At 35.0% G+C, this 14932-nt stretch overlaps 1 protein-coding gene across 5 annotated transcripts in view; it reads right to left on the bottom strand.

The window, feature by feature from the left end:
* LOC138694369 (calcium and integrin-binding protein 1-like) overlaps positions 1 to 14932 on the bottom strand; it is a 126776-nt gene that overhangs the window by 69451 nt on the left and 42393 nt on the right. The window contains exon 6 of one of the 5 annotated variants that reach the window (XM_069818035.1): positions 9521 to 14062. The exons of the other annotated variants lie outside the window; for them this stretch is intronic. Within the exon in view, the coding sequence (XP_069674136.1) occupies positions 14011 to 14062 (52 nt within the window). The 3' untranslated portion in view covers positions 9521 to 14010. Of the gene's footprint in view, positions 1 to 9520; positions 14063 to 14932 lie in introns of those variants that run through there. 5 annotated transcript variants of the gene reach the window in all.

The following is a 14932-nucleotide window of genomic DNA, read 5'->3' as shown; positions in this document are numbered from 1 at the left end:
TATCCTGAAATACAACACATTAAAGCTCTCTAGTTTTACACTAGCCAAAGGTGTACCTCTCCCCTTCATTCTTGTACGGTATTTATTTTAAGTCACCAAAAACAAAAACGTATACCTTTTTATATTAATAAAGTTAGAAGAATACTACGGTAATAATTTTGAACTGCTAACACTTTTAAGATGATTTAAAAACCATCAAGCAATCACTGGCACTGGTGGACTATTCAGCATTGAATGACTATAGACGCTATTTTGAGGTTAAATTATTATTTTTTTTGTTAAGTTTATTTATACAACATCTGTGGTTATATCACGTTTTTAGAATCTGTGGGTATATCAGTAGGCCGTTTTCACTATTGCTGAGTTCCTATTTCTATTGTGTGTTATAGATGGCTTTGTGTTCATGTGACTGATCATAGATTTTGATTAATGTTTAAGATATTGGTGACTGAGGCAGGATGAATGCAAATTTCCAATCCGACATTGTTGAGCTTTTGAAAGGGTTGATCTGTATAAAGCAGTTGAATAGTATAGAGGCAAGTTTCTTTCTCGTGTGCCTCAATTAGAGTCCCAACTTGATCCTTGGTCCATCCATAACTCATTTTGAATGCAAAGTTTTTAGTTGAAAGGGTAAAATCGTCCAATGGGATATATATATATATATATATATATATATATATATATATTTTTTTTTTTACTCCAAGCAAGCATACATGAAAAATAGCAAGCAACCTATCCTGGAAATCCAGCAAGCTAGCTACCAAAACAATCAGCAGTGGACAGGATTCCCAGCAAGCAAACATGCTGAACTGCCATCAGCAATAGTGTGGGATCTATCAAAGAAACACCATTTGATCTGAGCTTTCTTGTGTGCCATGTAGGTTCAGCAAAACAGGATTTTTACCTGACAGAAAGTGGGTATTTTGATCTAAATTGACGTCAGATTATCATGATGAAATGACAGCTCTTACATTTAAAGACTGTTTTTTTAACCAATTCATTAAATATTTGGAAGAAAGAAGTATAATTACTATTTTCATTCAGTAATTTTTAATATTCCGAACACCCCATCTATATAGAAAAAACTAAATTCAAGACTTGTTACAACAAAAAGAAATTCATTTTGCACAAACAGAAATCAAATCTGAATTGTTACAATGTGTACTGCCATTCAAAAGTCAGCGAAGAACATGTAAGCTGAACCAACTTGCTAATGAAAGAGGACATCAAATATGACTACCCCCAAAGCATTATCACTACAGCACCAATAAGCTTGTGTGGGTTTAAGTAAAGCGTCAAGTTGCCAGGAGAAACAGTTCATTTAAAGTTAGGAATATATGACTTTCACGTGTTAAATGTAAACTAAGTTTGTAAATACCTAGTGGACTAGTTTCAGCTTAGTAGCAGCAATCTTCAGAACTAGTTCTGAAGCTGAAACTAGTCCACTAGGTATTTACAAACTTAGTTTACATTTAACACGCGAAAGTGATCAACATAAATATATCCTAAGTGATATAGTGTTAAAAGTTGTGTAATCAAGACCTATATTGTTGACGTTGAAAGACTTGTTCACAAAGAACTTGATAATGTAATCCAAGAACAATGGGCTACCTGCGTAAAACACACAGAACAATTTACAGGAAGATCATTTCGAAAGAAAGAGATAGGACGATATTTTAGAATCAATTCTAATAAATTTAAAAGACAGTGACATAGAGCACGAAAGCTGCAATCAGTGACAATGATAACAGTGATGAGACTGGTGGGATTGACAAGCTCCTAGCTGTCTCTCTGGAGCAATCATGGTCAGGTATGTACATTTTAAATTATAAACCGAGCTTAATGCAACATTTTATGAGCTGCATGTCTCAATGGAGGGGGAAAAGGAACTGGCCATCCTATCCCATTATCTCCTGGCCTAGTTGCCTCATAAGTGGTGACTTCTTGGTATCACTTATGAGGTTCAGACCTCTCTTCGGAAGTTGACTAAACAATGTCTCAATATGTCATTAAAAATGTTATTATACAAAGCAACGAGGAAATAATTTTCCCTCTCTCTCTTTTCCTTGTACGATATTACTGTCAAGACATAGGGCCCTTACACACGAGCGACTTTTAGCCACCAAGGTCGACTGCAAAAAGCAGTCGGTCTGCTGCCGACATGAGCGGTTCTTCGACGGCAGAAGCAGTCGACATGAGCGACTCTGCAGTCAATACGGGCATTGTGTGTTGTCGGTTCTGGCGGCAGTCGAACTGCAAAAGGTGTGTCATTATTCACTCACATTATAATAATGCATGTCGAGGTATTATTTCTTCTCTACCCTAGAAAAAGGAGTGTTAAACATATAAATATTCGATACATCGGATTCTTATTCAATGAGCGCAGTATGGGCAATTTCAATGCCTTTTTCACGAGCTTCGAGACTATGAAGATAGTAATTTTTTCACTACTTCAGAATTTCAGAGTTATCTATCATTCGATCACCTGTTGGTAAAAGTGACAGACAGTGCAGACCAAGAATAAATTTTCTGAATCTTCTGAAAGTTCTGAGAGAAGGAAAGCTAGGAACATACTGCAGGCCTCCGCTTAGACTGATTACCTGTTTGGGTTTTTTCCGAGGTTTTCCTCAACCATAAGGCGAATATCAGGTAATCTATGGCGAATCCTCGGTCTCATCTCGCTATCAATCTCATCGACGCTAAATGACTTAGCAGCTGATACAGCGTCGTTAAATAACCAAATAAAAACACACTGCAGCCTCAAAACAACGAGTAACTTCCCTTTCTTACACAAATAAGCTTGACAGATCAGGGAAAGGGAGATGCTGCTAATTTTGTCAAGAGAATTACAATTACTACATCAAGACGTGCCACAAAATAAAAAGAGTATACATGTCAGCTGCCATAAGCCTATTCCACTAATTCCAGAGAAAGCTTTGCCTCGTATTACAAAATAAATATGTTACCTCTAACTACTGTACAAAGTTTGATCAAAATCTGTTAGATAGAAGAAAACTTATTAAATTTATCTCAGTTCGCCCCTGTAATAGGATAGTTTCCTTTACACAAATATAATTATCTAGAGCTTGTATACAAAACAAATATGTTACCCTTAACTAGTGTACAATTTTGATGAAAATCTGTTCATGTGAGAAAAGCTACTAATTTTACCTAAATTCACCCCTACAGTTTCTTGTACACAAGTGTAATGAGAGTCTATATACAAAATAAATATACTATCTATAACTACTATACAAAGTTGAATGAAAATCTGTTAGATAGGAGAAAAATTATTAATTTCCTCTAAATGCACTCCTTATAAGGTGTAGTTTCCCTAAAACATAACCACAGTTTCTATACAAAACAAATATCCTACCTGTAACTACTGTACAGTTTCATGAAAATCTGTTAAATAGGAGAAACGTTAATAATAGTTATTAATTTTTCTCTAAATTCAGCTGCTATAAGGGATAGTTTCTTTTATACAAACGTAATCGGTGTTTGTATACAAAACAAATATACAACCTATAACTATTGTACAACGTTTCATGAAAATTTTTTTAGATAGGAGAAAAGTTATTATCTACACCTGTAAGGGATAGTTCTCTTTGTACCAACGTAATTAGTTGTATACAAAACAAATATACTACCCGAAACTATTGCACGAAGTTTTATGAGAATCTGTTAAATAGAAGAAAAGTTATTAATTTTTCTCTAAATACACCCTCTGTAAGATGTAGTTCCCCTTGTACCAACATAATCAGTTTGTACACAAAACAAAAATACTACCCGAAACTATTGCACAAAGTTTTATGAAAATCTATTACATAGGAGAAAAGTTATTTTCTCTTGATGCACCACATAAAGGGTAGTTTCCCTTATAAAAACGTTATCAAAGTTTGTATACAAAACAAACACGCTATCTGTAACTACTGTGCAAAGTTTCATGAATATCTATTAAATAGGAGAAAAGTTATTAATTTTATCTAAACGCACCCAGTATAGCGGATAGTTTCGTTTATACAAATGTAATCAGAGTTTGTATACAAAAAAAGTACTACTTGTAACTACCGTACAAAGTTACATGATAATCTGTTAAATAGGAGAAAAGATATTAATTATGTCCAGCTAGATTTACATTTAAACCACTGCGTGTCGCTGACCTTGGCGGCTAAAAGTCGTCCATGTGTAAGCAGAAAAAGCTGCTGCCAGTCGCGGGGACCGACTGCAAGACAGCGGCCGCAGTAGGTCTGCCGTCGGGATCAGCGCTCGTGTGTAAAGCAACCGGCGATTTCCCTTTAAATAATTACCGACTACATCCCTGTGACAAGCCGCTAAGGTTGGCAGCTAAAAGTTGCTCGCGTGTAAGGGCCCATAATGTTGGAGGTTTGCATTCCACTAGAGATGGCTGGGGTATTTAATATCCTTCAATATAAATTATATTGATATGAATCTAAAGAAGTACAGCAAACTCGATAGTGTGATTAAATATTTTGGAAAGTACAAGACAACACAAAATTTACACAATGTAACTTAAAAAACGATTTATAACAGTAAAATACGAGGGCTATTCATAAAGTAACTTCCGTTTATTTTTTTACAAACCTTTGAATGACGTTACAGAATTGGGTTACAATATGTTTGAAAGTATACACTTTAGTTTATTTTTCCAAAGTTTCCAGTCACATTGAGACACTTGTAGTGTTTGACAAGCTTTGAAATTCGGCAATCGTAGAATTCGACCACCTGCGACTGAAGCCAACCTACGACGCTGGTTTTCAACTCTTCGTCATCGTCAAAGCGCTTCGAGCCAAGCCACATCTTCATGTGCATGAAGAGATGTAATTGCTAGGCGCCAATAGGGAGGGTAATCCAATACTTCCCAGTTGAATTCTTGCAGTACGACGCACTGTATGCGACTGGATGTTGGGATAAATCGCAATATAGCGAACGCCAGTAGGGGAAGTTATCCCCACCCACATGAAATATGCATTCGACACAATACTCGCCTATCATGTAGAATGTCTGGTGAGCTAGTAGGGGAAAAGTGGAAGGGGTCATGGGTGGAGCTTCTACGTTCGCTATATTGCGATTTGCCCGGATGTTGTCATGCAGGAAAATCACCACAGAGCTCAACATGCCACGATGTTTGTTTTGAATGGCCCTTTTCAAGTTTTTTAGTGTGTTACAGTAACGTTCAGCGTTAATTGTAGCATTCCTCTCCAAGAACTCCTGATAGAGAAAAGCATCACCTTCTCTTTCGTAATGCTCAAGAAAGGACAGTACTGCTCCCATCCACTGAGCCTTTTGTTCATCAGAAAGGAGTTTAGGCACCCATCTGGCACAAAGTTTCCGGTAGCAGCACTGTCCTTTCTTGAGCATTACGAAAGATCAAATTGTGACAGGAGATGAGACTTGGGTGCGGTATGTGAATGCAGAAACAAAGCTTCAATCAATGCAGTTGGGCCATACTCACTCCCCGAAAAAACCCACAAAGTATCGTCACACACTTTCCACAAGGAAACTCACGGCAACTGTCTTCTGGGACAGAAAAGGAATTTTGCTATTGGAGTTCTTGGAGAGGAATGCCACAATTAACACTGAGCGTTACTGTAACACACTAACAAACTTGAAAGGGCTATTCAAAACAAACGTCGTGGCATGTTGAGCTCTGGGGTGATTTTCCTGCATGACAACGCCCGGCTGCATACAGCGTGTCGTACTGCAACCAAACTGCAAGAGTTCAACTGGGAAGTATTGAATCACCTTCCCTATAGCACAAATTTGGCGCTAGCGATTACCATCTCTTCATGCACATGAAGACGTGGCTTGGCTCGAAGTGCTTTGATGATGACGAAGAGTTGAAAACCAGCATCGTAGGTTGGCTTCAGTCGTAGGCGGGCGAATTCTACGATTGCGGAATTTCAAAGCTCGTCAAACGCTATGACAAGTGTGTCAATGTGACTGGAAACTATGTGGAAAAATAAACTAGAGTGTATACTTTCAAACATATTGTGGCAACCATGCCAGAAACTTCTCGTCGTCTTGGGATTCGAACACGCGTCCGGCGCGATAGACGAGGCGAGCTCTGCGGAGCGCTGGGGGTGCGGCATGGAGGGGAGACAAAACGCTGGCCGCTGCGGTGTGGTACGAAGCAAAGAGGACGCAAAGCTGCAAGTCCTTCGCTGTGCGAGGTAAAGGGGAGGACGAAACCTCCCAAACAGAATCGTCCAGGAAGAAGCAGAGAGAATAGAAGTCTGTAGAAGTAGAAATTTCGAGCATCGTACTTTCTGGAAACTATCGTTTAGTGATAAAAAGGAGACGTGAAGAAGGAGCCAGCAAGTAGTTGTTGTTGGTATTGGACAACGAGTTCAGCAGCGCCTAGGAGTCTAGGGTTCGACACGCGAGTGAACTTGAGCAGCGTCCAGGCGGAAGCAACGCGGTTGGAAGTCTTGAGTTCGAGTGCAGTGGACTGTCTCCAGAAGTCTTGAGTTCGAAGTTCAGTGGACTGTCTCTGCAAGTCTTGGGTTCGATATATGGTGAATTTGAGTAAATGAGCTAGAAGAACTAGCTAAGGCAAACGAACTGTGAACTGAGAACTGACAATTTGTTTTGTAAATAGTGCTTTGTGAACATTAGTTGAGATTAGCAGTACATTGTTGTTCTCAATAATCCAAGTGAATTGTCATTGTCGTTTGTGGAGTGCAATAACGAATACTGTGTTGATGTGTGGAATGAAATACCCATTGTTGACGGGAGTGCTTAAATTCAATTATAGAAAGTGATTATTGTTGTGACAATAAAAGTTACATTATTGTTTGAATTAAAAGTCACAATATTGTAACCCAATTCTGTAACGTCATTCACAGGTTTGTAAAAAATAAACGGAAGTTACTTTATGACTAGCCCACGTATGAATTATAAATGAAGGGAATGCTCGAAAACTGGTAAGATGGAACTTCTAACAGCTCAAAGACTTTGTAAGAGAAAAATTAAAAGCAGAAAACATAAAGAAAGACAAATATTACCAGAACAAAGGGACAAACAGTTACAAAGAATACATACATGTTGTGACAATGGTAAGCATGTAGCAAATTTTTGCACAGAATAAGAAACATTAGTTCACCTACTGTTTACCCACAGCATAATCACATATGAGTATCAACAGATGAAGAATATATTAATTTTTTTAAATTATGTCACATATAACGAATTGTAGCCATTTGCACTTCTGCCTGTTTTTTTGCGATTATGTTGTGAAGAATCCTGTTCTGATGTTGCGCCACCCATTAGGTCGGATTCTGTTACTCCATATGATAGGATGACATGAGTATGGAAGTAGGCAGGATAGATGAAAGTGATGACGGCAAAATAAACCCAGGGTTCAGTGCCGAAAGTTATCCTGCATTTGCTTTTTAATGGGTTGAGGGAAAATTCCAGAAAAACTCCCAACCAGGATTCGATTCCAGGTCGGCTATTTTCGTAGTCACACACTGATCATTAGGTATTCCAAAGCGGTGGATGGAATATAATATAAATATAGGCTATAACAAATACACAAATTTTTACCAGATCTATGACAGTATTTTTAGGACTATCAAGAAAATTTCCAAAATCATCATATTGATATCCCCATGTATATGGTTAGGTACTGTGACGGAAATGTTAAATACAAAAATAAGCTGCCAATATGAGCAGCAAGACACAAAAAGAATATATAAAAATAATTTAAAATCTGTACTTGAGTACCCTGTCAGGCTGTTGGGAGCATACATATTTGAACAGCTTTCCACGATTCTCTTTTTTTTTTTTCTCTTTATTGGCTAAAATTTTTTTCTTCCGATCTTTATCCCACTGAACTGTTATTGGCAGCGAAGGTATGGGATTCCTAACCAGTATTCAAACCATAATACAACAAAGTTTATAGTAGACAATGATCTAGTTTTAGCTAAATTTATTATGACATTATTTTACCAGTCACCACTGGCATAGGGGGGGTAACAAATGGGATTTCTGTTCCAGAGCTATGTTTATGTTTGCATTTGAATTTTGCTTTGCTTAATTACCTGACTGGGGTTTCTTTTCTCGGGGGACTTACCCAACTGTAAAAGGCTTACACTTAGCAAACAAACAAATGAAAAGTGCTATTTGTTCTTTATTCAGAGCAAATACAAATCACCAGTGAATAAATAGAGAACATTCGCATTTGCTGATTATCTGCAGTAATGTCTACCTGTAAGATATAATTACTGTAAATACTGCCATTCTTATTTTATGCAGTTTAACAAGACAATTAAAAAATATAAGGCGATGGTGGCATGCACCACTATTTGAAAGTCACGGTCAGTATAGAGGGAGTGATTTGCTTAATGAAAGTGCCGAGCTGAATCAGGACAATTTCAGAACTATCGAAAATCAGGAACAGACTATGCAAAATATGGCCAAACATTTTAAAGGCATAAAATTTCGAGAAACAGCACCTGTTCATGAAAGACTAAAATTACACTTCAGTTTATAGCAACAGGGGATTCGTACACATGTCTGATGTATTTACTCAAAATGTCGAAATAGCTGATTTAAAGGATTGCATTAATTGTATTCTTGGAGTGAATTTATTTCACCAGAAATACTTGTATGCGAACCATGCTGATTATCTGTATTTTATGACTTCCCCAGTTCCGTTTTCTTCGTTAATTTCTGTATTTCTCTTTAGAAAGATGTAAATAAAGAATTAATTTTCTTTTTTTAATTCAGTCCCTTACAAAATTAATGTTCATTAGGAAACAAAGAAATAAAAATAATTTGCTACTTAGCAAAAGCTGTTTGGCTAATTATTTGTATAATAATAATAATAATAATAATAATAATAATAATAATAATAATAATAATAATAAGAGAAAAAGGAATTAGTTAGATCATTGGCTAAAAAGAAACTGCCTACTGAAGAATCCACTGGAATGAATGGTGAACAGAAGAAAAGTTCGGGGCAGATAGGCGACATTAAGATTAATGGATCATATGCAGAGACTAAAAGGAAAGTAGGAAAGAGGAAAGATTGGAGAATGCTGGGCTTGCAGTAAAAGACCTACCCTTGGGCAGAACACTATGAATAATAATAATAATAATAATAATAATAATAATAATAATAATAATAATAATAATAATAATAATAATAATAAATAATGAGTAAATAATAGTAAAAGTTAATAGTAACAGTAGCCATCAGTGTGGCTCAGTCGACTTAGGTGCTTTCCTGCCGATCCGGACTGCGCTCGGGCATGGGTTCGATTCCCACTTGGGCTGATTACCTGGTTGGGTTTTTTCTGAAGGTTTTCCTCAACTTTAAGGCAAATGTCAGATAATCTATAGTGAATCCTTGGTCTCATCTCGCTAATCACTAATTTCATTGATGCTAAATAATCGAGTAGTTGATACAGCATCGTTAAATGACCAACTAAAAATAACAGTAGTAATAATAATAATAATAATAATAATAATAATAATAATAATAATAATAATAGCGGAACATTTTTCCAGCTTCCAAAATATATTTTCTCACATTATTATGGTAACCTGAATGCTTGGTTGGGATTTCAAAAAATTTCCTCGTCCCTGTATACTTTAATTAGATTAAAAATACGAGTAACTTTTGTCCACTTTAATTTCGACATTCTGAGAGTCACGTAAAAGACATTTGTCATTGTTGTGCTTGCTACTCACACTTAACTACGATGAAGTGAAAATGTTCCATCCACAGCAAAGGTGAATTATATTTGACTTACTGACAAAACAATGGATCACTACCAAATCGAGTCAGCAAATGCATTCGTTTGTTGTTCCATTGTTCGTTTGCTAAGTATATACCTGCCTTACAAGCGAATATCAGGTAAGTTTGTGGATAATGTTCAGATGTAACTTGCGAAGCTGATACAATATTGTTAAGTAACTTAATTAAAACGTTTCCAATCTTCTGTATTGTAGTGTAAGGTGTGATGATGCATCTGGTTTGTTTTTGCTAGTGGAAGAGGAAGGGTTATAGAGTCATTCCGTGCCAAATCAACATAGAGAAGTGCAATATTCAACCTGACCCCTTTTGATTTCTATGAAATTTAATACACACGTATGTACCATAGTAACACATATTCGTATAAAATTTTAACTCTCTGAGTTTAGAACATTATGAGATACAGGTTATCAAATTGATTAAAAAAAAACATTTTTCCATACAAATCCTTTTTAATTAATTAGCATAACATTTTTGCTTATTTCATTGAATTGAGAGAGGTATCAATTAAAAGCTAATGAAAAAAATGTTCACATGATATATAACACAACTATAATTTGTAATTATTTAGTTCACAAGGTCATGTAATTTGACCTTTGACCTCGAGTAACTCAAAATATGTCATCTCAAAAAATTCTGGAAAAAATATATATTCTTAACCTAATCATTCTCTATTAATTCCCATAATATTAAATTGCGACAACAGAAATGTTAAGAAATATTTTACGTTGTTTCACATAAATATCTTGATTTTTTCATAATTATCATATTATAATGAAATTTCTGACACATGACCTGTATATCTCTTGCACAGATGATATAATCACTAGGAAATCATATCTCCCAACAAACCAATAAAATATGTTCTTATTACCACCAGTCACAGTAAACTATAGCCTTCAACTAGCCGGTAACATGCATTCTTATTATGACCAATCACAGTACAAATTATAAAAGCCTATCATATAACTTTGTTAATCACTCACAGCCAATCAGTGACCAATTGACCACCAGTAAAGTAGTACCTACTATTTGTTAAGTGTAGAGTACAAGTTGTGGAAGCTTGGAAGTAAAGACAATCTGTGTGGTAACCATACATAACTTAGTATTGAAAATCTCAGAAAATCGATTTTGAGACACAAAAAGTGTAAAAAAGAATCTAAGAAAAGTGGAAACACGGATCATTGGTATAAATAAAGGGCAAAAAATATGTGGAAATGTAGGAAAAACTTTCAGAAGTTATAAGCCATCAGATATAACAACTCCTTGTTCATCTAAAGATATTGGGAATGATGAACTGCAGACATCTAGCTTACAGACTTCAAGAGATGACTCTGATACGTTAATACCAATAGCCCCAGATGTACCTTTAGATGCTTTAAATGAGAGTCTTATATTTCTGAGAGAGTCTTCAGGTTTAAGAAGAGACCACAAGAAAAACAATACTCTAAGAAAAAGTTAGATGAAGGTGTCGAAAAAAACTTTTGTATCTAGTGTCGAAACAGAATTAATTTGTGAAAAAAATCCAGAATCTGAAATTATAAGCTAGCTAAAAAATAAATTTCAAAGTAATGTTACAAATAGTGAAAATAATAAAATACTGATGGTACTTCCAAAAAGTTGGAGTATTCGACAGATTGAAAAAGAATTTGGAGTTTCAAATTATTTAGCAAGAAAAGTAAAACAATTACAAAATGAATGTGGTGTATTAGCAACCCCTAATCACAGACCTCGACAAAGCTTGAGTGGGAACCTTCTGACCCATGTAATAGCTTCCTAGAACAGGGATGATGTAAGCTGCTACATGCCTAGAAAGAAGGATTTTGTTTCTATGAAAGAAGATGGAACCAGGATTCATAAACAGAAGCGTTTTATTTTAAGAAACCTTACAGAAGTTTACAAGTCATTTATCATTATTTCTTGTTTAAATTTGTCAATTTGAAACCTATAAGTTACTTGTAAATTGCTTTATGATGTAAGAAGGGAGAGCTACTGTGTAACAACAGACACCATCGTGCCCGTACAGCAATTGCCAACCTGCTAAGAAACAGAGGATGAGAAGTACATGAGGAGATTCATTGTGTGTCTAAAGATGATTCTCATAGAAGAGTCGATATAATTGTCATCAATAGAAGAACCCAGAAAGCGATGGTCTTAGACCCTACGATTTGCTTTGAACGAGACACAAATCAAGCACTGCAGATAAATGATGACAAGCGAGCTAAATATGTACCTTGTCTTCCATACCTCAGTGAAAAATATGGCATTTTGCTTTACAACGGGGTTGTTGCAGGCTTACTATTTGGAGCGAGGGGTTGTTTACCAAAATTTACATGTAATATTCTTAAATCCTTTAAAATTCCCTTTTATGAGGTTCAGAAGATTGCAATGGAAATTCTAAAGGTCTCTCTTCAAATTTTACGCTATCATCTATATATTAACAGATAAATTGTTTCAATTATCTTGGGTGCAACATTTCTTATATGAAGAATGAAGATATTCAAAACAAGATTAATAAATTCAGCTATGTATGCGGTGTCATTAATAGATCCCTAAAAAGTACTAGAAAAGAAACAAAAATTAAATTTTATAAGGTAATGGCAGTGCCAATGTTGCTTTATGGGTCTGAATTTTGGATCCTGACTAAAAAAGAAGAAAGAAGAATAGAAGCAGCAGAGATGAAATTTCTAAGATCTGTAGCAGGTTACACCTTATTGGATAGGAAAAGAAGTGATGATATAAGGAGGGAACTAAGCATTTTTAAATTAATAGACAGAATAAAACAATATAGAAACGATTGGAAACAACATATACAAAGAATGGAAGTAGACCGCATACCAAAACTGATGATGAACTATAACCCAATAGGTAGAAGAAATGCTGGTAGACCGAAAACAAGATGGGCTCAACAGTGTTAAAAAAATGAGACCGGAACGAGCCTTATAAGGCTTAATCCATGATGCTGATGATGATGATGATGATGATCTATATATTAACACGTAAATTTTTGTTTTAATGTACAAATCTAATCCATATTTTGCCCGTTTCATTTCCCTTTATCTTTTATGTTTGATAAGTCCGGATCCCAGTGGTCAACCTCACTTGAGGACGGATGATTTTAAATCTTAGTAGTCACTATATAAAATATTATTTCATGATCACATGTTAGTGTCCCAGTTTGATAATCTGGGTAATTATGATGATTATATTGCTCATTTCTGTGTATTTTTTCCAGAATTTTTTGAGATGACATATTTTGTGTTATTCAAGATCAAAGGCCAAATTAAATGACCTTGAAAACTAAATAATTACAAACATAGTTGTGTTTATTTCATTTGAAAGGTTCTTTCATTAGCTTTTGATTGATACCTCTCTCAAGTCTGTAAGTTAATTACTACTTGAGTTATATCAATACGATGGCTTGTTCCAAATGTGGCTATCTCCAAAATCATAAATTTTCAGTATTCAAAAATTAAACTTTGAAGCTGCACATCAAATCAGGGTTTTTAGTCGGTTACTTATTTATTTCAATAATTTCAATAATGTATTAGCTACAAATATTGCACTATTAGTTAACATACATTTTGAGGATTTTTTAAAAAAATAATAAGATAGCCACGTTTGGAATTGTCAATATATGAAAGAATAACATTAAAATAAAACAAGTATATAATCAACCATACTTCTCATTCATTTAAAAAAAAAAACAAATAAATGTCAGCTACAGTAAAAATACTCAATTTTATCAACGCTTGTTGTCGGAATATGATTGATTATTTAAAACCTTTAATTCTGACAGAAAAAAATTGTACTAGTTCTGAACAAAATTTAAAAAAATTGTAGAATGTAACAGTGTATTTTTTCACACACTGAATTCCCTTTACAAACAAATAGAGGCAGACATTATTTTCAAATACTTGGTAAACTATAGTCTTGCTCATTTAAAGAAAATCTTCATCTTCGTCATCATTGATATCTGGCACCACTGTTTCATCATTTTCAAGAGCAAAATCACTTAATAAATTCTGAAATAAATCTTGACGTCGTTAGCAACGTTACCTGAATTGCAAATTTCTCGTAAACGCTTCAACTTCAATGCAGAAATTGTCCACTTCTCAATATGCAATAGTTTCAGACATTCCTCTATGGTACCGGTATTCATTATAAACTGTCGACCTCTCCTTGGTAAGACAATGATACTGCAGAAATCCTCTTCATAACTCCTCTTAATTTTCATTACAAATGGATCTGCCTTTTCGTACCTTAATTGTACTAGTTCTGAACAAAAGTTAAAAAAAAAAAAAAAGTAGAATGTAATAGTATAGTATATATTTTCACACACTGATTTCTCTTTACAAACAAATAGAGACAGATATTATTGTCGGCATACATTCATGTGACAAGTAAACTGGTACATTTTTTAACGTAGCTTCATTCTGGCATGCATCGAATCACACTCCATCTGACTATGGCGAGACACAAGAAACTTTTGGTCAATAGTTTCTCTTGGTAACACCATTACAGCATAAATTAATACTGCAGCTAGGTATATACTGGTATTTATTTTGTCCTTCACATGTGTCACTTAAGAGCCTTACACTCTTCACTGCTTCTGAAATACTTTTCAAGGTGATGAAAGATACATGAAACAATTTCACAAGGTCCTCTCGCCCACCTTCTACTTCATTCCACATGTAGAATTTTCCACTCCCATCTCCAACATTAAATATAGTAAAATTATATGTAGTTAACTTTGTTTTTAAAAGAGGATGGGGTTCGTTGGATCTATGGGGACATACATAACTTGTTGTAAGTCAAAATTACAAGAATGCATTGTATCAGGATTTAGCTTAGCTTCATTTTCTTTTTCTTCTCTTGCTCTGTCCTTTAGTGTTGTGTGTCTGTTATATTCATCTTGCATTATTAGTTTTTGTTCAGCATTAGATGATTCATAGGTTGGTTGTACATTTAGAGCATTGATCTTTACGTAGTTTATGGAAGGACAGGTTAAAAAAAGTTTTGAAAATATGATAGTAAAACTGTTCTTGACAGGTTATGCAACATTATCCTTACATTCAATTTTGTATCGTCCTCACACCTTTGCAAAATTCAATTCTGGACTCAAGTATTTCTTTTTTTAATCGTTCT

The sequence above is a fragment of the Periplaneta americana genome, chromosome 2, assembly GCF_040183065.1.
Source record: "Periplaneta americana isolate PAMFEO1 chromosome 2, P.americana_PAMFEO1_priV1, whole genome shotgun sequence".
In the NCBI taxonomy this organism is placed as follows: domain Eukaryota; kingdom Metazoa; phylum Arthropoda; class Insecta; order Blattodea; family Blattidae; genus Periplaneta; species Periplaneta americana.
The sequence above is the reverse complement of the archived record's forward strand: the minus strand, read 5'-3'. Positions and strand labels throughout refer to the sequence as shown.